The sequence below is a fragment of the Vipera berus genome (genome assembly GCF_964194415.1).
Source record: "Vipera berus genome assembly, chromosome: 14".
NCBI classification, from domain to species: Eukaryota; Metazoa; Chordata; class Lepidosauria; order Squamata; family Viperidae; genus Vipera; species Vipera berus.
Window position 1 is genome coordinate 7,765,435 of NC_138217.1, and position 27,777 is coordinate 7,793,211.

At 44.4% G+C, this 27,777-nt stretch overlaps 1 protein-coding gene across 4 annotated transcripts in view; it reads right to left on the reverse strand.

Moving 5' to 3' along the window:
• The window catches only part of TANGO2 (transport and golgi organization 2 homolog), a 47,551-nt gene extending 20,506 nt beyond the window's left edge, over positions 1-27,045 (reverse strand). Inside the window, exons 1-6 of one of the 4 annotated variants that reach the window (XM_081339072.1) lie at positions 26,975-26,991; positions 16,528-16,705; positions 16,029-16,155; positions 9,402-9,490; positions 7,163-7,282; positions 3,710-3,824 (exon numbers count right to left, since the gene is read on the reverse strand). In XM_081339072.1, the coding sequence (XP_081195198.1) occupies positions 3,710-3,824; positions 7,163-7,282; positions 9,402-9,490; positions 16,029-16,084 (380 nt within the window). In that variant the 5' untranslated portion in view covers positions 16,085-16,155; positions 16,528-16,705; positions 26,975-26,991. Of the gene's footprint in view, positions 1-3,709; positions 3,825-7,162; positions 7,330-9,401; positions 9,491-16,028; positions 16,156-16,527; positions 16,706-26,974 lie in introns of all 4 variants that reach the window. The other 3 variants (XM_081339071.1, XM_081339073.1, XM_081339074.1) reach the window with 3 other exon arrangements.
• Positions 27,046-27,777: the final 732 nt, after the last annotated feature.

Sequence of the window (27,777 nt, forward strand, 5' to 3'; positions counted from 1 at the left end):
CCTGTCGTTACGATCCCGCTGGGATTTGCGGATCGCTGCTCCAGCGGAAGACGTCGGGAAATGTTTTGAAAGGAAGCGTCAGACCGACCCACCTCTCTCTCCTCGCAGGCTGCCTTTAGGTGAACTCTTCATAGTCTACTGGACACGGTGGAGGCATTTAAAAATATAAAATCTGACACCCGCCGCTTTTACTTCCAAGGGGGGTGGCCTTGATAAAAATCGGGTTTCTCTCTCAAGACCTTGGGCCTTGGTGGAGCAGTGGGCTAATGCCTCCTTAAGTAACACCAGCTGCCTGCAATGAGTGCAGGTTCGAGTCCCACCAGGCTCAAGGTTGACTCAGCCTTCCATCCTTCCGAGGTAGGTAAAACGAGGACCCAGATTGTTGGGGGGCAATAAGCTGACTTTGTAAAAATGCGGCTGGGGTGGGAAAAGCCCTAATAAGCAGGCATATACATAGAATGAAGGCTATTGCTAAGCACATTGATTTGTGCTTTAGATTGTAAGCCGCCCTGAGTCTTCGGAGAAGGGCGGGATATAAATGGGATAAAAATAAATAAATAAATAAATAAATAAGACACACTCACGATTACCGTCGATTCGGCATCGTCTCCCCTTCGCAGTGGGAGGAGATAGGAAACCCAAACTACATTTATTCTTGCTTGTGTCTGAAGCACAACCAAGAGGCGGAACCCTAATCCTCCTTTTGTGGGAAAGACAAGCTTAACACGTGGGTCTTGGCGTATTTTGAAAACTGAACGTTGTCCTTTCTGGCTCCGAGTTCGGCTGTTCATTTCCCCCCCCCCCAAAGCGCTGCTCATCCGTTTTTATTTTATTTTTTTTCCTCCCCAAGCGGCTTGATCAAGCTGTCAAAAACGGATCTCCGAAGCAATTACTGCCAAGGATATTTTCTCTGTCCTTGTCAAAATATGTACCACAGAGCTGAGATTCGCAGTCAAGGAAGAGTAACCTTCTTTCTTCCCCCACCCCCCCCTTCTTTTTGGAACATCGCTTTCGACTAAGGGAGTCAGATAACGATAGGATGTTATCGGTCCCAGCAGGGAGAGACATTTCTTTCAAGAATTTGATGGTGGCGTGGGATTTGCAGAGTTTAAACTGCTCCAGGTTTATCCGAAGACTTGGCTCATAATCCGTAGCACCAGGGTTGCCTCTGGCACTGTGTTACCACAGTTTCATTTTTATCCCACCTTTAATAATAATACTAATAGTAATAGTAGTAGTAGTAGTAGTAGTAGTAATGGCCAGGTCGCGATATTTTGGATGAAACGTGTAACAGTGATACCCATTGTCATTGGGGCACTGGGAACTATGTCCAAAAACCTTGCAAAACACACCAAGAAACTGCAGCTTCCTGCAATAACTCCAGCAATGCTACAAAAAACGGTGCTACTCGGAACATCTTACATTTTAAGGAGATATACCTGGTGGATACCTAGCAGTGATGGCGAACCTTTTGGAGACCGAGTGCCCAAACTGCAACCCAAAACCCACTTATGTATCATCGGGTACCGGGTGGGCGTGGCCCATTGGGTGGGCATGGTAATGGCAGACTGGGTGGGACTAAAAAGTTCAATCAATCAATTCCAACCTTGCGAGATCTTTTTCTTCCTGCAAGAAGTTGAAACTGATTGAACCTTTTTTTTTTTGCACCTGGCGCCGGAGGCCTAAAGCAAAAAGGTTTCATAAAACCTGTTGTTAGCCGCCCTGAGTCCTTCGGGAGATAGGGCGGGATATAAATCCCATTAATAAATAAATAAATAAATAAATAAATAAATAAATAAAACCCAGCTGAAGGCCTAGGACTGGGGCGACAGCACGCGTGCCCACAGAGAGGGCTCTGCGTGCCACCTCTGGCACCCGTGCCATAGGTTCGCCACCACGGATACCTAGGATGCTGGCAGCAACCCATGTCAACCATCAGTGCCAGTCAACTTGAATGTTCAGTTTATTTTATTATTAGATTTATTTTGACTTAGTTGAATGAGGTTCATATTTAATGAATACTACTTCTACTGCTAATAATAATAATGATGATGATGATGTTGTTGTTGTAAGGGACCCTATACCAGTGGTGGCGAATCTTTTAGAGACCAAGTGGCCAAACTGCAACCCAAAACCCACTTATGTATCGCCAGGTGGGCGTGGCCTGCTGGGCGGGTGCAGCCCATTGGGCGGTCTTGGCAGACTTCGTAGGCGTGGCCAAGGTGGGTGTGGCCAGCTCGAAGTTGCTCCTGGGGAGGGATTCCGGGGGGGGCAGTTAGGGTTGGGGGATACCCAGGGGGTCTCTGGCGGGTGGGGCAGTGTGCAGGAGAGTGTCTTGCTGATGGCTTGGGGGGGGGAAGGGGGCAGCCACATCCCCTCCCAAATGCTGCCGTCTCACGAAAGCAGGATGAAAACTCCAAAACTCCTTAATTAGGAGTTTTTATTACTTATTAATCCATAAGTAACTCAAGATGGTGAATATATCTAAATTTGGGGTGCTTGGCAACTGTCACATATTAATGACAGTTGCGGTGTCCTGGGGTCACGTGATCACCACTGGCGACCTTCCTAGCCAAACAAGGAAGCCAGACCCCACGATTCATGTAACAGCTGCAGTGATTTGCTTAACAACCATGGCAAAAGGTCGTAAAACGTGTCACAGCTCACTTTAACTACTGCCTTGCTTAACGATGGAAACGTTGGGGCTTTAACTGTAGCTGTAAGCAGAGGACCAGCTGTATACTAGTGTTTCTCAACCTTGGCAACTGTGAGCTGTGTGGACTTCAACTTCCAGAATTTCCCGGCTAGCCATGCTGGCCGGGGAATTCTGGGAATTGAAGTCCACACAGCTTAAAGTTGCCAAGGTTATGAAACGCTGAACTGTAGAGTTAGGAAAAGGCTACCGTACAAGGTAAGCCTTAAGAATTCTGGCATCAAAAATGCGCCCTCTCGCTTGGCACCTTGGGAAAGGTCATCACGGAGAATGCACAAGGCATTTAAATATTTAAATGACCAATCTGCTCTTCAATATGCTGCAAATTAGATTTATGCAGTGCTCAGTTTGAAAAGCTGCCAGATGGCCGGTACGGTAGATGGAAGCGGTTTGGGAAAAGCAACAGGAAGGCAAAAAGCAGAGCTGAACTACACCATTGGGGGGGGGGGGGGAAATCCTGAGGTCATCAATAACCTGTGCTTAAGCACCTAGCTCAGGGGTCTGTCTGTCCGTCCGTCCGTCTGTCTGTCTATCTATCTATCTATCTATCTATCTATCTATCTATCTATCTATCTATCTATCTATCTATCTGTCTGTCTGTCTGTCTGTCTATGGGGTCTTCAAACTTGGCCCTTTTATGACTTGTGGACTTCAACTCCCAGAATTCCTCAGGCAGCCTGGCTGAGGAATTCTGGGAGTTGAAGTCCACAAGTCATAAAAGGGCCAAGTTTAAAGACCCCTGACCTAGCTGTTTCCTACTAGGGGGAAAAAAATGGCCTTGATTCAGAAAAGACTCGGTCAATCGAAATCCAAGCCAAAATCCCATGCAAAGTTGTGAGTTTCCATGTCTAAATTCAAACACTCTTCTTAAGAGAGGGGGGGGGAGGAAATTCCAGGTAGCACGGACCTTTTGCTCTGAAGCAACATACCCACAACACCTGCAGAGTCAGTTTCTGAGTTTCGCTGCTGAACGGAGAAGGCTTGCTACAGACCTACCTTAGGTCTGCTGCGATCAGATTAAAGCCATTGTAAAGGTGTCCTTCCAAGGCCACTTTCTTCAGGTAAGAGTAGCTGTCCATTTCCGACGCCAAGAAATTGGTCACCAGGGCACCTGCAAAGAGAGGAACACAACAAGGGGTTTGTAACTAGGGAGCATCACTTCCCAGAAGGAGGCCAGACATTTCGTCACATCAGGTAAGCTTCGTAGTATGTCAGAATTGAATAAGCTGCCAGAGTGTAATGATACAGGTTCTCCTGCTTGAGCAGGGGGCTGGACTAGAAGACCTCCAAGGTCCCTTCCAGCTCTATTCTATTCTATATGTGTAGACACGATCTTGAAGGACTACGGGGGGAAGAGATGCTGCCTGCAGAACTGTCAGATAAAAGTTGGAGGAGCCCGCAACTGCTCAACGGCCAGAGAAAAGCTTACGAAGGACCCTGATCAGGCTGTAAAAAAGAAGCAGTGGGAGATTTGCATTTTCAAACTTGCAAAATTCTGTTAATGTAACTTTACGGGGAAGGAGAATGATCTTATGAGCCCTGGTGGCGCAGCGGTTAGAACGCAGGCTACTTCTGCCGGCTGCCTGCCGTTTGGCCGTTCGATTCTCAGCGGCTCAAGGTTGACTCAGCCTTCCATCCCGAGGTCGGTAAAACGAGGACCCAGATTGTTGGGAGCAAATAAAAAAGATAAAGGTAAAGGTTCCCCCGCACATGCGTGCTAGTCGTTTCCGACTCTAGGGGCCGGTGCTCATCTCCGTTTCAAAGCCGAAGAGCCAACGTTTGGCCGAGGACGTCTCCGTGGTCATGCGGCCGGCATGACTAGACACCAAAGGCGCACGGAATGCTGTTACCTTCCCACCGTAGTGGTCCCTATTTTTCTACTTGCATTTTTACGTGCTTTCGAACTGCTAGGTTGGCAGAAGCTGGGACGAGTAACAAGCGCTCACTCTCGGGATTTGACCCGCCAAACTGCCGACCTTCTGATAGACAAGCTCAGCATCCTAACCAGAGCCGCTTAGAGAGAGCTGTAAAGCAGGGTGAAGCGGCATATAAGTCTAAGTGCTATTGCTATTGTTATTATCTGGTCCTGGTGACCCAGAATCTTACTGGCTGTGGCAAAGTATAAAAGAAGGCCATGTCAGATTCATCAATTCTGTGCTTTTGAACCTAGCAGTTCGAAAGCACGTAAAAATGCAAGTAGAAAAATAGGGACCACTCCGGTGGGAAGGTAACAGCGTTCCGTGCACCTTTGGCGTCTAGTCATGCTGGCCACAGGACCACGGAGACGTCCTCGGACAAGCGCTGGCTCTTCGGCTTTGAAACGGAGATGAGCCCCTAGAGTCGGAAACGACTAGCACGCGTGTGCGGGGGAACCTTTACCTTTTTAGATGCAAAGAAGGTGCTCAGTCCCTTCTTTCCACACTTGTCCTGCCCCATATGAAGCTGGGGATCTTTCCTTGTCCAAACCAAGGTCATAATTTGGGAAGAGAGAGAAGCTTCAGCTGTTGAAGCCTCGTGAATCATCTCTGTTTTTTTTTTGTTTTTTCTTCATGCTTTCAGGCAGGCGGAGGAGAAGACAGGAGAAGACGACTCTGAGGTCAACTCCACGTGTTCTGGCAAAAACTCGGCTGATTAGAGCACAAGAATTATCACCCTCATTGACCAGCGGAGCAATAAAAACCCGGCCTATCAATTAAGAGGGCCATTTGTTTAATAAATACAGTATCCCAGTAACACGATAAATATTTGCTGGCAGTGCCACACACTTTGCTGACCAGTGAGTTTGGTGAGGAAAGAAAGGCTTTCGGTTTTTTAAGCCATGGGTTTGTGTTTATTTTAGCAGAATGTCGCACTGCCTGTTTAAATGAAAGTATTAACACTGGCCTGCTTTTACGTCGTTCAACTTCCTGTTTGCAAAATACCTTTATTGGGGACAGGAGAGCCAGCAATTCACAAAGAGAGGGCCAGTTTTGCCCTAAGGAAATCGAAAAGTTCAGGGCTAAATTAATCTCTGCCAATGGCTCACTTCTTCCGGTGCTCTATGAAAGTGGAAACATAATGGTTTGTTAAGTGAGTTTTGCCCCCACTTTACGATCTTTCTGGCCGCAGCTGTTAAGTGAATCGCTGCAGCTGTTCAGTTAGTCACAGGGTTAAGTCAGTCTGGCTTCCCCATTTCTGACTTTGCTTGTCCGCAAAAGAGGATCGTGTGACCCCGGGACGCTGCAACCGTCATTAAGTACATGCCAGTTGCCAAGCGTCTGAATTTTGATCGCGTGATCTTGGGGATGCTGCAAAGGTCCGGGTGAGGTTCAAGGTCTTGGTGATGGTTTTTAAGTCCTTACATGGCATGGGTCCGGAATACCTCGGGGACCACCTGCTGCCGGCGTCGACTTCCCTCCGCCCTGTGCGTTCCCACAGAGAGGGCCTCCTCAGGGTGCCTCCGGTCAGAGAATGCCGGCTGGTGGCCCCCAGGGAGAGGGCCTTCTCTGTGGGCGCCCCGTCTTTATGGAACCAACTGCCGGTTGAGCTCCGGACGGCACCGGATCTTCGCTCCTTCCGGCGCGGGTTAAAGACCCATCTATTCGAACAAGCTGGCCTGGCCTGATGGGGGAATGTTAGGGTTTTAATGTTTTTATATTTTGATTGTTTTAATTGGGCAATAATTTAATCCTTTTTTAACTTTTGTATTTCTATTTATATGCCCTGTTCACCGCCCTGAGTCCTCCGGGAGAAGGGCGGTATATAAATTTAATAAATAATAATAATAATAATAATAATAAGTGTGAAAAGCAGTCATAGGTCACTTTTTTCAGTGCTGTTGTAACTTTGAACAGTCACTAAACGGACCGTTGTAAGTGGAGGGCTACCTGAATAGCAGCAGCACTTAAGATTTATGCACTGCTTCATTGTGCTCTACAGCCATCTCTAAGTGGTTTACAGAGTCAGCCTTTTGCCCACAACAATCGGGGGTCCTCATTTTACTGACCTTGGAAGGATGGAAGGCTGAATCAACCTTGAGCCGATCAGGATCGAACTTCAGGCTGTGGGCAGAGTCAGACTGCAATACTTCATTCTAACCACTGTGCATCATGGATGGGCAGGCAATAGCAATAGCACTTAGGCATACATACTGCCCCATAGTGATTTCTGGCCCTCTCTAAGCAGTTTACAGCCTGTGGCGCCCAACAATCTGGGTCCTCATTTTACCGACCTCAGAAGGATGGAAGGCCGAGTCAACCTTGAGCCGGTCAGGATCGAACTGCCCAGCTGCTGGCAGCGGAGTTGGCCTGCAATACTGCATTCTAACCACCAGGGCTCCCTTTTTAATACTAGACTGCAATTACAGTTCTAACTATATAACACAGCCTGTGTTACAATTACAGAGAATAACCTTTTTTACAGCTAAGCAGGTGATATCCCATCACTTCTCATTTGCAGCTACATACTTGCCTCTTCCTTTCGCATGCTTGTTTATCTGAGGCTGCATGTAATTGGTCAGGGCGGCCATCTTGCCTTTCCTGCTGATGCCAAGCCAGGACCCACCTTCCTTCCCTTCTTCCATATCCAAGCCTGCATTAAGGCAAAGGTGATGTAAGACAGTTTTCACAAGTCGCTTTCTGGAAAAATGAAGAATGGGGTCCAGTTTCATGGGAGACGAAAGAAGAAAGGATTTAGCCAGGCTACACGAGAAGCAGAAGATAAACTACCAACCTTCTTGAGAAGACTGACAGTTCAAGGCTTATGTCTTATAAAACCAAGGGCGGACACACACACACACACACACACACACACACACACACACACACACACACACGAGCTCAGGGAAAGGATAAATACATCAAAAGGGACCAGAAAGCTTTTAAAATTCAGATTTCAGCAGGTGCCCCCTCTCCACACCCTGCTAAGCATCCCCCTGTATAAAAAAGGGAGAGCAAGGAATGTGCACAGCGTATTTGTCAAGAATTCAGAACGAAAACCAGACTTTCAGAGAGTAAAAGAAAAAAGAACTTTGGGGCAGACAGAGTGAGAGAATAATATATCCTCCGCCTGCCAATGACAGCAAGTTTAGGCAGAAGAGAAGAATCTTCACAGAGGGTTTTTAAAAAAAAAAAAAAATCCCCATGGTTTGAGTGTTCAAATCTCATTTTTATTTATGTGCATACTGAAACATGTACTTTAGGATGGCTAGGCAGGAAAGAGAGAGAGAGAGATAGAAATAAAGAGATAGAGGTAGATAGGTAGAGATAAACAGAGAGAGAGGTAGGTAAAGAGAGATAGATATAGGTAGAGATAAAGAGAGATAGAGAGGTAGACAGGTAGAGATAAAGAGAGATAGAGAGGGGTAGGTAGAGATAAAGAGAGATTGGTAGAGATAAAGAGAGATAGAGAGAGGTAAATAGATAGAGAGAGAGATAAAGATAGAGAGAGGTAGATAGGTAGAGATAAAGAGAGATGTAGATAGGTAGAGATAAAGAGATAGAGGTAGGTAAAGAGAGAGAGATAGAGGTAGATAAAGAGAGAGAGAGAGAGAGAAGTAAACAGAGATAGAGAGAGGTAGATAGAGATAAAGAGAGAGAGAGGGGTAGGGAGAGAGAGAGAGAGAGAGAGGTAGGTAGAGATAAAGAAAGAGAGATAGGTAGAGATAAAGAGATAGAGAGAGGTAGATAGTTAGACATAAAGATAGAGATAAAGATAGAGAGAGGTAGATAGGTAGAGATAAAGAGAGAGAGGTAGGTAGAGATAAAGAGAGATAGAGGTAGGTAAAAAGAGATAGAGAGAGGTAGAGAGAGAGAGAGATAAGTAAAGAGAGAGAGATAAAGAGAGATAGAGAGAGAGGTAGATAGATAGAGATAAAGAGAGAGAGAGAGAGAGAGAGAGAAGTAGACAGAGAGAGAGACTAAGGAACTCTTTCAACATTTCTCACAAGAAGCTAATGGCTCAAGAAAGCTAGAGCAGCCGGAGTCTACATGATTTTGGACTAAGGCCAAATTCACAGGAATGCTTCTAAAAAGGGGCAGCCCTGGGTCCGCTGAAGCTGTGTGCTTTAAAAATAAATTGGATTAGTGCAGAGAAAAATCTACATCTCTTGCCTTTAACCAGAACTGTAAAATCATGGGAATTGAACAGCCAAACTAAGGTGCTGCTATGTAAGCTGTGTAGATAAAACCTAAGGAATAATGTTTCAGGGAAAGCCAGTGTTAAGGCACCAGGCCAGAAAGCAGGAGACTGGGAATTCTAGTCCTGCCTTAAGCATGAAAGCTGCCTGGGTGCCTTTGGGCCAAGGAGACACAGGGGAATTCTAGTCCACCTTAGGTACAAAAGTCAGTCGGGTGACATTGGGCCAATCACTAGGAGACAATCAGTTAAGCAAGTCACCGTGGTTGTTAAGTGAATCACGTGGCCATACGTCCGAATCTAGTTCACCAAAAGGGCATTTTTAAAAAACCTTTTTTTTTTCTGGAAAACTCCAGAACAGCAAAAAATAAATTAAAAAAATTCCCCAAACATGATCACATGACCATGACACGCTGCAAGTAGCCAGTTGCCAAGCGCCCGAAATGCATCCATGCGACTGCTGAGATAGCACAGCCGTCGTAACTTCGAGGACAGCTTGTAAGTAACTTTTTTTCCGAGTCTGTTATAAATCAGAAGGGCCATTAAGTGGCTGGTCAAAGAGCCCGGTACGTACCACTGAGAATCTCACTGCTACTGTCCCAAAAATCGGCGCATTTGGATGGTCTGTGGTAATATTCATCTCTGTTAGCCGCTAGGATAAGCCTGTAGGAAAAGAACAGAAAATCCGTGATTGCGCTGAAAAAGGACGGGGTTTTTTTTGGTTGCTGTTTACTTCAGCTGCATAAGATAAAACAACAAGAAAAAAAAGAAGCCGATGTTACACATCATCCTAAGCAACAGTTTAACTATGGATTGCTGAATAAGGTGTAATACTCGTTCACCACTCTGGGTTGGTTTATTTAATGCATGAAATGATTAGGGAGGGAAAGAAAAAGAAAAAGAAAAAGAAAAAGAAAAAGAAAAGGAAAAAGGGAAAGGGAAAGAAAGAAAGAAAGAAAGAAAGAAAGAGAGAGAGAGAGAGAGAGAGAGAGAGAAAGAAAGAAAGAAAGAAAGAAAGAAAGAAAGAAAGAAAGAAAGAAAGAAAGAAAGAAAGAAAGAAATGGGAAGGGAAGGGAAGGGAAGGGAGAAAGAAAGAAAGAAAGAAAGAAAGAAAGAAAGAAAGAAAGAAAGAAAGAAAGAAAGAAAGAAAGAAGAAAGAAGAAAGAAGGAAGGAAGGAAGGAAGGAAGGAAGGAAGGAAGGAAGGAAGGAAGGAAGGAAGGAAGGAAGGAAGGAAGGAAGGAAGGAAGGAAAGGGGGCAGAATATCCCGGCCTCAAAGAGTTTCCAGATAAAATTAGATAAGGAGCATGTCAGATAATTCTGAATATATTCCAACAAATGTTTTTTCCCCATCCTCCTCACTATTTATATTTCAACAACTTTTTGTCATATTACCCCAAAAGTCTACAAACCGCTGAGCTTGCCTAGGATCCTGAGCTACAATGCGGCGCACCTGGATTCAACATGTCTTATTTTGTGGATTATTTTTTTTTTAAAAAAAATTGTTTTAACGCTAAATTCTTTTCATCGTTTTACAATTTTAGAATTGACAAGCTGCTCAAGAGTCGCTTGGTTGGGGCGGGCAGCTATAAAAACGGAATAAAACACGCAGAAGACGAGCTCAGGCTGGCGACAGCTAGTTCTCGACTCGCGATTACAATTTTAACTCGGATTCCCGCTTCTTTGGCCAACACCCAGATCCTGGATTCAAGATCTGCCCTACGTTTGATTTTTCACCCCAGACATGCTGCCAGAGAGGGCGGCGGTGGGGGGAGACGGGGAAAGAAGCCAATTAAACAGATTCCTCTTAGTCTTATTTTGGAGATTCAAGAGGTTGAATCTGTGACCTCGTGTGTGTTCTATCGTGAAATTACAGCTTTGCCGGGAAATATACATATAAAAAATCCCTGCGGAAATTTCGGCGACACCCACACAGCCGAGTTAATTTATGCCAACACACCACGGCTGTCGGCAACCAGCTTGCTCGTCTTCAAGAGGGGCCCACACACATTTTTTGATCCCTTTCCAGCTCTGTGCCGTAAACACACAGCATCCTTCAGGGGCGCTCCCAGGAGGCACCTAATCATATCTGGTTTTTTTTTATTTGTACTCTTGTCGAAATATATCCGCTGAAGGATGGGCAGTTCGGAAAGGACCTACGTGCATCAGCAAGAACACAAAGGCTCACCAAGGAGGACAAAAAGATGGGCGAACCACCACGATGCCACCTTGGTCGGAAGAACCAGGCTGAATGTTTGCCAAGCGTTTGCCTGGCATGTTGCTGATTCGCTCCCTTTTCCTGGTTTGAATCAACGATGGTTTCCGGGAGCTGGCTTATGTCAGCAAGGCAATCTCATGTCTAAAAAGAGGACTCTGGGTTCAAAATCTTGTGCTTTCAGTCAGGATGGCGTTCACCTCGTATAAAAGCATTGTTTACTTAGGGCTTGCTAAACAAACCCTGGCAAGTCCAGGGCTTATTTAAGGTAAAAGGTCAAGGTTCCCCCGCACATGCGTGCTAGTCGTTTCCGACTCTAGGGGCCGGTGCTCATCTCCGTTTCAAAGCTGAACAGCCAGCGCTTGTCCGAGGACGTCTCCGTGGTCATGTGGCCGGCATGACTAGACGCCAAAGGCGCACGGAACGCTGTTACCTTCCCACCGTAGTGGTCCCTATTTTTCTACTTGCGTTTTTAGGTGCTTTCGAACTGCTAGGTTGGCAGAAGCTGGGACGAGTAACAGGCGCTCACTCTGTTACGCGGCGCTCGGGATTCGACCCGCCAAACTGCCGACCTTCTGATCGACAAGCTCAGCGTCCTAACCCACTGAGCCACCGCGTCCCTAGGGCTTATTTATTTCCTTCTTATTCAGCTGCCGTTGCTTTACGCATTTTCAGTGGACTTGGGTGGAGGCGTTAGCAAGGTGCAGAAACAAACCCAGATAAGCCCAAGCAAACATTTGTGCCTGTGGATAAACCACTTTAAGGTATACAGATGCGCGGAGTAAAAAAGCTAGGGTGCCAAAATAAAACTGATCCTCGACTTACGACACTGGAGCCCCAAATTTCTGTTGCTAAGAGAGACGGTGGCTGAGAAAGCTTTGGCCCCCCCTTTTACCGCCTTTCTTGCCGCAGTCGTTAAGATGAATCCCCGCGGCTGTTAAACGAGTAACCTGGTTGTTAAGTGAATCTGGCTTTCCCCCATTGACTTTGCTCGTCAGAAGGTCACAAAAGGGGATCGTGCGGCAACCGGGACAGTGCAGCCGTCGGAAATAAGAGTTCAGTTGCCAAGCGTCCGAATTTTGACCATGTGACCGCAGGGAGACTGCGACGGTTGTGTGTGTGAGAAACAGTCAAAGGTCACACAACAAGCCAACTACAAATGTTCTCCTTTATTAGTGCTTTTTTCAATGCCGTGGTTACCTCTGAATGGTCACTAAAGGAACGCTTGTAAGTCGAGCACTACCTGTAGAGATTGACTATCTAAAATTAAAGCTAGTTCTGTTCCCATTTTAATTCTCGGCTAAAAAAATAGGGGGGGGGGGGGGAAGGAACATTACCAAATCACAGCAGACCTAATTGGGGAAAGCAATAAGCTAGACTCCATCCATGCCAGCAAAATCACTACTGTGTGGGGATGTATTGAAGCTGTGCCCTGCCACTAAATTGCCTGATTAACAAAGAATGGCTTAGCATTATATGCGAATCACGGTTTGTTGTGCCAGGAAACACACAAACACGTCCTGACTTTGTTTTGTGGGTTAATCAGGCCACTTATTCAAATTAGACAGCGACTGCCTTCGGGTTTGAGAGAAAACAATGGGAGAAAAGCACCTCTCTTTAGAAGGCGGCCTCACCCAAAAATCAGATCCTCTAAGTAATTTATGCAAGCTCCGGCAAACAAGCTGTACAACCTCGACTGCACGAAGATGTCTGCAACTTCTGGCGGGGCGTTTGTGTGTGCACGCGTGCGCGTGCGTGTAGATGGGAACTCACAAATTCGTACCGCTGAAGCAATTTCCAGCGATATAATTCGGCCCCGTAAAAAAAAAAAGATTACGAGATTATAGCTCCGAAACATAAAACCCACATTTACAAACAGCAGCAATTTGTATAGCCAAAATTGGATTTATGAAAGTTTTTGCAAAGCAGGCACACATTTAAATGAGAGACATTTATTTACAGCATGAAAAATACCGACTGTTTACAGAGGAGGGAACATGGCGTGCACCGGATGAGGCGTAATTATAAGTCGTTCTCAATTTGCAACCACAACTGAGTCCAAAATTTATGTTACTAAGTGAGACTTGGGGTAAACGAGTTTTGCCCCATGTTACGATCTTTCTTGCCACATTTCTTAAGTGGATCACTGCCGTTATGTATTCGAGGTGGACGGTGATTAATATTTATATGTTACATATGTAAGGGTGTAGGTCTATATACATATGTTGCATATAGTATGTTTAAATGTGTGTTATGTATATGTACACTTGAGAACAAGCAACTAAATTTCATTTTTAATGGGTGCCATTGTGCCCACAGTAAAAAATGACAATAAAGGTTATACATCTATCTATCTATCTATCTATCTATCTATCTATCTATCTATCTATCTATCTATCTATCTATCTATCTATCTATCTATCTGGTCTTCAAAACTGGCCCTTTTATGACTTGTGGACTTCAACTCCCAGAATTCCTCAGTCAGCCATTTTTGATGAAACTGTGGGCTTGGATCCAGACCAGGGGTCTTCTATCTATCTATCTATCTATCTATCTATCTATCTATCTATCTATCTATCTATCTATCTATCTATCTATCTATCTATCTATCTAGTCTTCAAACTTGGCCCTTTTATGACTTGTGGACTTCAACTCCCAGAATTCCTCAGCCAGACCACTGATCCATCTATCTATCTATCAACTATCTATTATCTATCTATCTATCTATCTATCTATCTATCTATCTATCTATCTATCTATCAATCTATGTCTCTCTCTCTGTCTCTCTCTCCATATATATGCACGATTCGCTTAAGGACTGCACGGATTCACTTAAAAACTGCGGCCAAAAAGATTGCAAAATCAAGCCTGACTGATTTAATAGGTGCTTTGCTGAACAACAGAAATCCTGGCCCCCAATTGTGGCTGTAAACCGAGGACCCCTTGTAATTGGGGTGTCTGTTAAGGACATCTGCGGTCTCTCCCTCCAGCTGCTACATAACTAATCTTGGCAAACAGTTCTTACAACATTATTCCCGCTGGATCTTTATGCTCAGGCAAGTGTAGGAGAGAGGAGATGCTGTGGGTCTTAAGCCAGGGAGGGTTTTACATATTTTGCTGCAGATAAATGGAACCCGGAGCTTTTGAGAAGCCTCGATCTTAAAAAAATCCGCCCTTGGATTTCTGCACCAGCTGAACAGATAAAGGAACGTCAAATATGTTCTCAGTCACAGGCTGGTTTTATGGAACAAAAACAGCGAGTTAAGCTTTCTATCTATATATGCATTTTTTTTCTCTCTCTCATCTTTTACGCACATTCCTTTATCCAAGATTCACAGTCAATGCCAATCCTGATGCATTTGAGCTGGGTTACAGAAACAAACAACCCAACCCAACCCAACCCAAGGATTTCCTTTAAAGACCCTATTAATTCATATTCTGAAAAAGGCAAAATGTTTGTATTATTCTAACACTTCAATTGAAACTCATTTGGTATTTACCACGTACTAGTCATCTCTCCTCGCTGGAATTATTTTCTATTCTGCATATTCACTTAGCGGTTTGTCATTTTCTGACTTCTTTCTTGTCTAGTATTCATACCACACAATAGCCTGGTATTATATCCTTCATTATATTTCTGGCAGCGTTTTTTTAAAAAACAACACCACCCACACAGCATGAAACATACTCCAAAGATATCCTTTCATAAACCGCGGGTGACAAAAACATTTCTACCAGGTGTTATAAGCAAACACATGCATTTGTGATAAATCCTTATCTAACAAACACACGCAGACTTGTAAGAAAAATGTTATCTATAGTATAAGCAGACATGGAAGAAGAATAATAATAATAAAGGGTCCTTACACTGGAGGATACATAAATATTATTGAAATGGAAACATTTAATTCAAAAAAGTATCTTATGCATAAAACATTTAGGCAAAACAATAGCAAACTGTGCCTGTTTTTTCCCCCCCCAGAAGTTCTCATTCTGAAGTGTCATTGTAACGTTTGGGGACAAATTCGGTACATTACACAAGTTTCACTGGATCTAAATTAGGTGGAGTCAAGACTTAAAAGGTAGCAGACATGGCATAGCATAATGTAATCCAGTTTAATTTAACATGGGGATCTTGCAGCCGAAGATTGATTTAGCCAATTATAGCAAAAACCAATCACCAGCCACTTCTTGTGGCCTACAAATGGGTTGGGCTTTAGTTGAAAAATGAAAATAGAATTAGAAATTAAGACACCGTTAAACTAATTTAAGGGGGAAAGTGTCCCTTACAACTTGTATCCCGGGCTAGGCCAATGTGTGAACTGGGTCCCTACAGCAGCTTTGCTAGTGGTGAAGAATTAGAAGTTGTGTCCCTTGTGAAGTTGCTTTCAATAATGCCTTAGCTCCCTGTTGGAAAGGACCCAGGCTATTATAAGTCATGAGTCTCCAGGTTTAAAGACTTCTCGTTTCAATCTGTTGTCCCCATGCTGGCTGGGGAATTCTGGGAGTTGAAGTCCATACCTCTTAAAAGTTGCTAAGGTTGAGAAACAGCGCGGTAATGGATGGCGATATAGATTACGGTCCCTCTGGTTTCATTCCATGTCTCTCCTGGACTAAATTATAACAACGCGAACAATCAAATTACCGCTACAGCTGCTTTGGGTATGTGTACAGCAAGACACGAGGGTGTTACGTGTACGGTAAGCCATGATGCAGTTATGTGTACAGTAAGCCACGATGGTGTTACGTGCACAGCAAGACATGACGGTGTTAACCCCAGATCAGCAAGGAGGCCAAAAGGGACACAGGATATCCCCTCGTAATCCACAAGTTCAAAGAGCTTTAAGGTTGACAGACAAAGCAGAGACTCATTTAAGAATCTAAGACTCTCACCGAGATTGTTTAGCCACGATGGAATGTCCAAATCCGAGCAAGCGCGACGACAAGCATACTGATAAGAGAGACAGCAAGCAGAACTGCACCTTACCTGTAGGCATTTTTGGACACAGGTCGTGGGTCAAACTTAAAGAAAAGAATGCACATGGGTTACAGGTGGGGGAAGGTGAGTGGCCTCGCAGAGGTGGTCAGCAAAAGGTCATCCTTCCAGATGCCGGCTGCAAAGGAAACATGGACAGCTGATCAGGCTCGGAAATTGTTACGTTCATCCTGGTTTGTGACCCTATTACACACACCACAGGTAGTCCAACGTGCCACAGTTCATTTAGTGGCTGGACAAACTGATGTATGACCTTTTTCCCCACTTGCAACCGGTGGCCAGGTGATCCGAATCCACGTGCTTGGCAGGTGATCCGTATTTATGACAGTTACAGTGTCCCGGGGGGGGGGGATCAAGTGATCCCCTTTTTTGACTTCCTGATGAGCAAAGTCAACGGGGAAGGCAGATCCGCTTAACAAACATGCCGCTGACGCAGGGATTCCCTTAACCAGCACGGCAAGGAAAAGTCGTAACGCGGGACAAAACTCACTTAGCCGCGTGAACGTTGGGCTCCGTTGCGAGGGCTACCTAAACCCGGCTCCTCTCATTTCCAAAACCAGGTTTAAAGATTCTGGCCACGCGTGGGTGGTGCGACCCGTGTCCCTTGGCGATCGGAGCCTTGCAAGGCTTGCTGAGTGTTTTCCACGCTGCTCCGCTGGGAACAGTACCTAGCATTAAAACAAAGCTTTGTGCATTCATCTCCTTCCCACTGAAAACAAGGATTAAAATGTGAGTAACCGAAACGATGCTCCCCCCCCCCGCCCACCACATCTGCTAAACAAAAATAGCTTGCCAGCCTTGAGAGCTTTCCAGAATGCAGAGACAGAGGGAAAACGAATCAATAGCCGAACTCTTAGCTGCTCTGGATAATTGACTTCACCTTGCCCCAGTGAGCGATGATCAAGCGGTTTTATTGAAAACAAATTAAATTACGTTTATGAGCCCAAGAGTACGGCTGCCGACAAAAAGAGATCGCATCCCACTCCCCACCACGCTGGGGACTTGGCTTCTCCTTCAGGATCTGCCATTCAGGGTGTCCTCCTTAAGGTAGCCTATATTTTAAAATTCCCACAGCAAAAAAGAAAAGGGAAAAAAAGAAATTTTCCACAGTGTTTCACCTGCCTCGGACCGGTACCAAAAATAACATTTAATCGCTCTGCTGTTGCTAGAGAGACACATCTGGCTGCAAAAACACCAAAGCCAGCACCACAGCCCTCCTGTGTTTCTGTTTCTGCTTTAGATATGAAAAAGAACAAGGATGGTATTTTGTCAGGGAGGTGAAATTAATCAGGCCTTCCATCCCATTTAAAAAGAAATCCATTGCCTAACCAGATTTGTAGGTCTCTGGAGCTGGCCCCAAGGCGTAGCAGCGGGTGATAAGAGCTTTTACTATTACAGGTGGTCCTTGATTTACGACAATTGAGCCCGAAACCTCCGTTGCTAAGTGAGACATTTGTGAAGTGAGTTCTGCCCCATTTTACAACTTTCCTTGCCACAGTTGTTAAGTGAATCACTGCAGCTGCTAAGCTGGAAATGCAGTCGTTAAGGGAATCTGGTTTCGCCACTTTGTCAGAAGGCTGCAAGAAGCGATCAGGTGACCCCTGGACATTGCGACCGTCATAAATGTGAGTCAGTTGCCAAGGGTCTGAATTTTGATCCCTTTGACCGTGGGGAGGCTGCAACGGTCGTAAGTCGCTTCTTACAGTGCCGTTGTAACTTTGAATTGCCGCTAAACGAATGGATGTAAGTCGAGGACCACCTGTATTTTAGTGCAGGGAGTCCTCAACTTACAACAGTTCATTTAGTGACTGTCCAGTTACAACGGCACGGGAAAAAAATGGCTTAAGACCAGTTTTCACACTTAGGACCGTTGCCCCATCCTCACGGTCACGTGATCAAAATTCAGATGCTTTGGGCAATTGACTCATATTTACGACGGTCGCAGCGTCCCGGGGTCACACGATCCCCTTTTGTGACCTTCTGACAAGCAAAGTCAATGGGGGAAGCCAGATTCATTTAACAACCGTGTTATTAACTTAACAACGGCGGTGATTCACTTAACAATGGAGGCAAGAAAAGTCGTAAAAACTCGCTTAACAAATGCCTCACTTAGCAAACGTGAATTTTGGGCCGAGTTGAGGCCGTAAGTTGAGGACCGTCTGTATAGGCCAGCGCAGACATAGTCTTCTGTAATGTAGATTTTTCTCTCCAGCTTTCCAGCTGTACCTTCCTTTAATACAACTTCCTCATTCGATATATTATTCCTCCTGGAATGCACTCCAAGAGAGGGGACCTTTAAGCTGATAATGAAATATACGGGGATATTAAAAAGGGCATTTAAAACGCAGAGCCAATGGGGGGAAAAATGTGTTGGGAGCAATATTAAAAAGCAGGCTAGCTCGTGCCAGCCGCTTTGTAAGACATTGTCATTCTGCAATGTAACAGCAAATGATATTATTAAATCACTCCGTTTATTAACAGAGTCTTGAGATTAAACAAGTGTATGTTAGCTGCCGCTCTCTACTCTCAATAGCGGAGATTTCTCACTGAGTAGCCCACTGAGAATTTACTGGAGAATCGGGGGGGAGGGGGAAACAAACCCCCCCACCCCAAATTGCTAAGCGTTGGCAAAAGTGTGCTCAAATATTTTAAGCCAGTTGTTTCTCAATCTCAGCCACTTTAAGATGGGTGGACTTCAACCTCCGATCTGAAAACGCATTTGTTTGAACAAGCCAGCTTGGCCTGATGGGGGGTGGGTTGGTTTTTTTATTGTTCTTAATATTTGTATTTATTGTTTTTTACCTCGGGCATTATGTTTAATTCTTTTTAACTTTTGTATTTTTTGTATTTTATACATCTGCCCTGTTCACCGCCCTGAGTCCTTCGGGAGAAGGGAGGTATATAAATAAAATTAAATAAATAAACTCCCAGAATTCCCCAGCCACAACTTGGAGCAAGGACTACTCGACTCAACAGTCGGACAGTACAAATGGGTTGCGGTGCCTTTAGGCAACCATGCAATTTTGAGCGCCACTGCACCTCTTATCGGCCCGCTCAAAGGGAGGAGTTGCGTCGACTCAACTCACAGAATACTACATCGGACAGTGAGTGACCTCTTTCAGGAACAGCCTCGGCCTCCTGAAAACAAACAAAGCAAGGGACCCACAAGAGAATCTTGCTGAATCTTAATTAAGCCGGTTACATCCTGTCTTCTCCACCAGTGCTGGTTGAGGAACATCAACTTGTCTCGAGATGAAAAATAAACGGGAGTTTTGTGAGCATCCCAAGGGTTTAAAAGACCCATTTGGATTCATAGCGAGTATCCACTGCCTTCTTTATGGAGTTTCCCCCCCCTCCGCCCCAAGATTATTCTACAATTCTGATCCAATTCCCATGAGCTCCCTCATCCAAACATTAACCGGGATCTTTTTCCAAGGTCAGAAAGTTGCTGCCACCTACTGTGACAATCAGGTTATGGGAAGCTAACTTGGGTCACTAAAAGTCAAGGACAACCTGTATAATATCTGCATGCGTATTAGTCAGTGGAATTGAGAATATGTTTTTGTTGGTGGGAAATAATTGTGTGTGTGTGGGCGGGTGTGTGTGTGTGTCTTGTATCTCCACTTGGTGAATTGGCCAGCTCTGTTGCTGGAAGATGACCCCAAGCTTACTTGCCTAGATTTATTTGCAGAGTTGGGCCATCAATCACTTCATCTTTTTAATTGTTTTTAATTTTTGTATTTCTTGTTTTAATTACCGTGAACCGCCCTGAGTCCTTCGGGAAAGGGCAGTATACAAATCCAATTAAATAAATAAATAAATAAATAATGCTTTTTTAAAAAAAAAAAAACTGCCCCACGTGCGAATTGATCAGAAGCCGGCATTGTTTTAAACTTAACGGCAATTCTTAAAAGATGACTACGAAGCTCTAAAGGTGAAGTCATTATTAATGACATGCTCGCAGGAGCAGCCAGGAAAAGACCAGAGCAGAATGAGATATAAATCAAAGAGTGATGGGTACATTAAGGCTGACATTTCCAATATTTTGTCTGTCTCGCATCGCTGCTTCTTATTATCACCCTTTGCTCCATATTTTATTTATTCTAAGTGATCAGCTTGATATAGATCTGTTAAAAACATGACAGCTTAACATTGTTATAATAATTGAAATCTATTCAGCGCCTTGATTTGCCAGTTCGTTGTCTAACCAATGCAAAATGCTCACTTAACTCTATCTGAATAGAGAACAGCCATGGTTAAGATTTTACAAAAAAAGGCAGCGGGCTTTGATTTTTAAGTCGTCCTCAGAACGAAAGGGGAGGGGAAAAAAAACAAGTGTTTTTTTTTACCAATGGGATCAAACCAGGGCATGCTATTGTTTAGAACAGTGTTTCTCAACCTTGGCTGTTGAAGATGTGTGGACTTCAACTCCCAGAATTCCCCAGCCACCATGGGAATTCTGGAAGCTGAAGTCCATACATCTTCAAGATGCCAAGGTTGAGACACATTTAGGAAAATTGCTTCCACCTAGAAGTCTTGAGACACATGTCTTGTTAGCCGTAGGTGTCTCCCTGAAAAGCATCCCATAATTAAAAAGATCACGTGGCGACATCACTCAGGAGAGGTCTCTGAGTTCCTATTCATGCAATGGATCTAGATGTACAAGCTTTTATTTTAATGAGCACAAGAGATGCCCGTTCGTGTTGTCCATTTTTATTGCCAACTTGGATTTCAATTCCCTTTGTAGATTTTAATAGAAAACCTGAAATGCAGGATCCTTTTTTTCAAAATTGACCATGCTACTTTTTTTCTTCTTCTTAATATTTATGCTGCTCCAGAGCTTTCCCGCTACTAAATCACGGTCGGAAATATGATACAGGCAGTCCTTGACTTATAACCACAGCGGAGCCCAACGTTTCTACTGCTAAGCAGGACAGTTGTTAAATGAGTTTTGCCCATTTACGACCTTTCTTGCCACAGTTGTTAAGTGAATCACTGCAGTGGTTAAATTGGCAACAGGTTAAGGCAACCTGTTTTCTTTGCTTGTCAGAAGGCTGCAAAAGGGGATCACATGACCCCAGGAGACTGCAACCGTCATAGAGACAAGTCGGTTGCCAAGCATCCGAATTCAGATCGTGTGAGTGCAAAAAAGCGTTATAAGTCAGCTGTAACTTTGTAGGGACACTAAATGAATTGCTGTAAGTTGAGCACTGCCTGTATTTTATCTGTACAGTACAGAATTGTTTGAGCTACACTTGTTGCTATAGAGTGTTGATTCTTTTTATATTATTATAATATGTAATATATTATTATTATTATTATTATTATTATTATTATTATTATTATTATTATTATTATTATTATTATTATTGACACATCCACAGCAAGGGCTGCAGTTAACAGATTTTTGAGGGATAGAGAGACAAAAAGGCAGTAGTATAAAGCTTGTGGATTTATTTTTTTAATCCTACAAAACCCATGCTCTTTGCAAGATAGATCACTCAGGAAGTGATTTGGTTTCCTAAGTTGTACAGAATAAATATTGCAGACTGGAATGAAGTGCTAAAGAACAGCTGAAATATGCAAGGGTAGAGATAATTAGAAGCAATATTATGCTCAAGAACTCTTCTGAAAAGGAGCAGAAAGCCATTGGAATTCATGCTAGCTTGTAGTTTACTGGATAAAATATTCATCCATTTATAAAGCAACTATGTTAATTTCTTATTTCCTGTTCTGGTGACTAAGAATACTTTCTAAAACATATTCAGGAGCTATCATTTTCAAAGCCTTTGGATTATTGATGTTTATTTCACTGTTCAAGCCATATAAACTTTGACACAAGCCAGAATTACTTTATTATTTATTACTTTTACAGCCCATATAAATTTCCAGTCCTTTCTCTTCACAAATCATGAAGCAACAATAGTAGATAATGCATATAATAGCTTAAACATGGCATGAATCCAGCCACTGTGATTTGTAAATCATGGTTTATGGCTCAACACAATGTGAATTCAGCCAATTGTGCCTTAGAAAAATGTTCAAAGATCATGGTTTATGGTGAGGTCAACCCAACTATTGTTTAACCTACCACACTCTGCATAGACAACTTTTATTATAGGTTGCCTGTTCTGGTTTTTCTTTAGATTTTTCCCCACTTAGGAAAAATGTGAATGTCCTTGGTTTTCAAATATGGGTTGAGTTTAAAAATGCAAGAATTATTTAGAATACTAGCTAAGAAATTAAAATAATGTTTTTGGAAGATATACACAAATTTCATTAAAATAGGTTTAACTGTGCACTTGAATATCAATTCCACTCAACCGAGATGAAAAGATTATTTCTTTTTATGAACTGTATTACACCATCAGAAAATCTCCATATTTTATCATAAAACAACCAAGAATCCTCTTTCACTGACATGCGAAAGGCTAGTTCAATCTCCTTGATTAGAATCTTATAAAGTAACTTTGAATTCCTCTAGAATTCAATTCTAAAACTAGAAACTAGTTTTAACTTAGATCTTTAGTACCAATTTTCTGTTCCCCTTGTAGCCTCATAAGTCTAGATCAGAGCTGACTTAGAATGGTTTCGCTTTTTTATGTCTAAGCTAAGGGAATTGAAAATAGCTTACGCAATAATGAATTTCTTAAAGATGTCACAAAATGCACACATTTATTTCCATACAGCTAATTATAGTTGGTTTGGTCCCATCCAAAAGACAGAATAAAATTCCTAGTTGCAAGTTTACCTATCACCCAGGTCTGCTGAGGAAAAGCAATTAGTCTTTAATACGTCCTTAAGTTTCCCTAGTAGGAAAAAAAAAGCAAAAAAAAAACCCAAACAAAAAAACAGATGATCTTCCTGTTGTAGCCAAAAATTGCTTTGGGAAAATTGCCACAGTTGCCTTGATGTGTTTCAACTAAAGATTACATTTGTTCCATATGGTGAAAGGGGTAACAGTATAGACGTCTGCATCTGTTTTCTGAAATCATTTATTTACTAGTGCGATTTTAAAAAGGGTGGAATAGGGTCCAGAATTTAAATAACTGTAACTCAGAATAGGACTCCGCGGGCATAATAAAATTTTCTGCCTCTTGGTCCAAGAGCGAGCAGCCCTGAACACAGTTGGATTTATTCCCAAATTAGTAGGCAGTGGGATCAGGAACACAGTCACAAGGGTGCACGAAACTCAGAACAGCTTAAACCAGCTAGCTGAAGCTTCTCAAATTACAGATAGTCCTTGTGAATGACTGTTCAAAGTTACAATGGCATTGAGAGAAAAAAAAATGACTTATGGCTGTTTTTCACCTTTAGGACCACTGCAGCATCCCTAGTATATAGTATGTTTGGGTGTGTGTCATGTATGTGTTTCACTTTGAGAGCGGGCAACTAAATTTCACTTTTGATGTGTGCCGTTGTGCCCACAGTAAAAAAAAGAAAAATGACAGTAAAGGTTATCTTATCTTATCTATGGCCACATGCACAAAATTCAGAGGCTTGGCAACCGACTCATATTTATGATGGTTGCGGTGTCTCAGATTCACCCGAGCCGCTTTTGTGACCTTCACACAAGCAAAGTCAATGGGGAAGCAGCACAACTGTAACAGTTTGCTTAATCAGGGTGGCAAGAAAGGTCAACTAATGGGGCAAAACTCAGTTAACATCTGTCTCACTTGGCGGCAGAAATTTTGGGCTCCGTTGCAGTCCTAAGGCGAGTTATTTCAAATGAGAATCTTTCCTGTTTTCTACAGGTTGCTTGGAAATAACCCTGAAACTCATCTGTAAACCTGATGCTTTACTTACAAGGTGTCTGTACCTTTTTTGTTATCTTACACACACACACACACACACACACACACACACACACACACACACGGCCTTCAGAATTGTCCTATTCTGCAACCAAAAGTATCTCTTTCTTTTCGTTCCTGTAGTAGTGAAAAGGTTTCGGATTTGCAAGATTTTGTCAATGTAGCCCTTACGCTAAAGTAGAATTAGTACACCTGCCAGCATTTCCTGTCTGGTTTATCTGGGCAAGGCTGATAATCAATCTTGCAAGTCTGAACATTCAAGACAGAGGGAGGGTTCCTTCCGAGTCTCTTTCTCCACCCGTTATGCAGCAGCAGGCTAGGCTGTCTCTTATCTGACTCTTCCCCTAGGCCAGGGCTAAGCAACCTTGGCCTTTTTATGACTCGTGGACTTCAGCTCCCAGAATTCCTGAGCCAGCATGGGAGTTGAAGCCCACCAGTCATCAAAGAGCCAAGGTTGCCTGCCCTAGGCCAAGGGTCCCCAACCTGTGGGCCTTGGCCCACGGCCTACTGGCCACCAGGCCGCATGAATAGCTGGCCAGTGATTAGATTAGATTAACCTTTATTGTCATTTTTTCCCTGTGGGCACAACGGCAGACATTAAAAATGAAATTTAGTTGCTTGCTCTCACGTGTTACTTACATAACACACTTAAAATATACTATATACAACATATGTCTAGAGTCTAGACCAGGGGTAGGCAACCTCAGCTCTTTTATGACTCATGGACTTCAACTCCCAGAATTCCCCTGGTCTAGACCTACACCCTAACATATAAGTAACATATAATCACTGTCCACGCACACACAGCACCACTCACGCAAGCATCATGGGTGTTCACGGCCCCATTTGCGTGAGCGTATTGGGCATTGCAGATGTTTGTAGCCCCATTGGCACAAGTGTTGCGGGTGTTTGCAGCCCCACTTGAACGAGTAATGGGTGTTCGTGTGCACGCACATGTCCACCACCACCCCGCACAAAACCATCCCTTCTTCCCTCCCCCCCCCTGCTCTGGGCTGCAAATCATGAAAGGTTGGGGACCTCTGCCCTAGGCAGTATTTGTGTCTTTGCTCCATCTCCCAAAGTCTGTCCCACATGCCTTTTACAGGTAATGAAATATTTACAACATATCAAAATCAGACAGCATCAAGGGCTCCGCAGTATCAACAATTAGGCTAACCAAATTCGTGGCCTGACTCAATAATTAACCCATGCATCTGGGTTTGCCCAGTATACTGACCCATACATTTTGTAAAGCCATCATGTCTTTAAATAATGGTCTCTTAAAGAGGCTAAGACACATGGTTTAGTCCAGGGGTCTTCACACGTGGCCCTTTTATGAGTTGTGGACTTCAACTCCCAGAATTCCTCAGTCAGCCATTTTTGATGAAACTGTGGGCCTGGATCCAGACCAGGGGTCTTCAAACTTGGCCCTTTTATGACTTGTGGACTTCAACTTCCAGAATTCCTCAGCCAGAATTCTGGCAGTTGAAGTCCACAAGTCATAAAAGGGCCAAGTTTGAAGACCCCTGGTTTGGTCACTTGTCAAGCATTTTAAACCAGCTATCCTAAGCTAAATTCACTCAAAATAGACATGTCAAACTCACTATGTCACATGACGTTGCACAACGTATCGGTATGGGTTTTGCCATTGCCAGCAATGGGGATGATGCATCCAGCCTGCGGGCCGGCATTAGAGCCCCTGCTCTAATGTGATGCAAATGTCAAAGCCAAAGTGCCCCTCACCCCAACTTTATTTTCAAAGTCATTATTGAAGCAGGATAAAAGTAGCCTGCGCCAACTCCTCAGAAGACAATCTATGATATGAGAACAAAAAAGTGGATTTCAAAGAAAGCCAGGACATTTGCCCTATATATCAATAAAACAGGACAAAAGGAAAAAATGCTTTTTTTTGCAACTTGGCCTGTCTCAGAAAACCCACAAAACTCACATTTAACCCAATTACTACATTATCCCATTTTCTGGGTCTAGAGCTATTTTGTTTTTAAACTCTCTTTTTATCTTTTCAATTCACACAGCTTGCTTTCAGTGGCTCTTATGCATTGGATTGTTTTATTATGTCCACGTCCAGAATCACCATTGCATGTGAGACGGGAAGCTATACAGGTAGTCCTCAACATACGACCACAATTGAGCCCATTCAGTTAAGTGAGTTTTGCCCCATTCTAAGAACTTTCTTGCCACAGTTGTTAAATGAATCACTGCAGTTATGCCAGTAATAAGTTAAGTGAATCTGGCTTCCCCATTGACTTTGCTGGTCAGAAGGTCGCAAAAGGGGATCACGTGACCCTAGAACAAAGGGAACTTGGAGAGCATCTAGTCTCACTCCTGGACTGCCAGACAACAGCTTTCATCCATGTAGCCCTTGACTTATGACCACAATTGCTAAGTGAGACAGTTTGTTAAGTGAGCTTTGTCCCATTTCACGACCTCCCTTGCAGCAGTTGTTAAATGAATCACTGCAGTTGTTAAGTTAGTAACACGGTTGTTAAGTGAAGCTGGCTTCCCTCGTTAGAAGGCCGCAAAAGGGGATCATGTGACCCTGGGACACTGCGACCGCCATAAATATGAATCAGTTGCCAACTTTGATCACACAAACCCAGGGATGCTGCTGCGGTCATGCGAAAGTCACTCTTTTCCGTGGTGTGGTAACTTCAAATGGCCACTAAACGAATGGATGTAAGTCGAGGACTCTCCTATACCAACGTGACAACTGCCACACAACCCTGCGGAGTAGACCCAGCTGATAGAGGGAGGGGTCCAAAGTCCCCAGGGCTGAGGGGAGACGTAAACCCCGCTCTCCCTGCCCCGAGTCCTCCCCCAGCGAAGGTCCATGCCTTCAAACCCATCATCCCCAGCTAAAGAGATGCCACGGCGCATTAGGCTTCCCGGACTACAACTCCCACAATCCCTCGTCAGGCAGTTACAGGCGGGGGGCCGACGGGACTTGAAGTCCACTGCCAGTACCCGAACTAGCCCCGGCCCAAAGATAATCGTCGCTCCCGTCAGGGCCCGCGGCGTCCCCCAAACCCTCAGGGGCCCCGCTTCCGGTCCAGTACCCCCCCCCCGCAACCTCCGGGCCCGGAGCGTCGGCCCCCAACTCACCCTCGGCGGCTCGAGCGGCACCTTCAACTTCCACCCAGCAGCCGCTTCCGGGCGCCGCCACCCACCATTCAAGAAGCAGCGCTCCGATTGGCCCGCCGCGCCTCCTCCGCGGGCGCATGCGCTCTAGGCCGAATCGACTCCCCTCCTCCTCCCGCCCCGCCCCTTTGTGCTCCGCGCGCCGCGCCGATTGGTTGCTTTTCCCGGTCGCTCTAGAGACGCCGCCGTTCCGCTTGCTTTCCTCCCCTCCCTCCGACGGCCTTCGTTTTTTCTCTCTCTGTCTCTGTGCCTCCCTCACCGGCTCTTCCTTCTTTCGCTCGCTCCCCCCCTTTTCTCGCTCCAATGGCTTTCGCCCCTGCAGGAAAAGCTTTGCGCCTTTGCAGGAATAAGCAAAACTTGCATTTTAATTTTTTTTCCCCTTTTTAAAAAAAAAGAAAAAAAGAAAGAAGGCCATCAAGGAAAAGCAACGGCGTCGTGGCTTTGCAAGTTCAACTTTCAAATGAACAGGACGGCAAATGGGTTGGGGGTGGGGGGGGGGAGGGAAGAGGACACCCCCCAAAATACCCGGGCAGCTTGCTTAGCTCAGCGGTTGCGCCGTGCAAAGTGCTTTTCTGTAAATATCCGAAGTTCCGCCCCTCTGCTATCCATTCCTTCCATTCGTCTTAGCCAGGGGTCTTCAAACTTGGCCCTTTTATGACTTGTGGACTTCAACTCCCAGAATTCCTCAGCCAGCTTTGCTGGCTGAGGAATTCTGGGAGTTGAAGTCCACAAGTCATAAAAGGGCCAAGTTTGAAGACCCCTGGTTT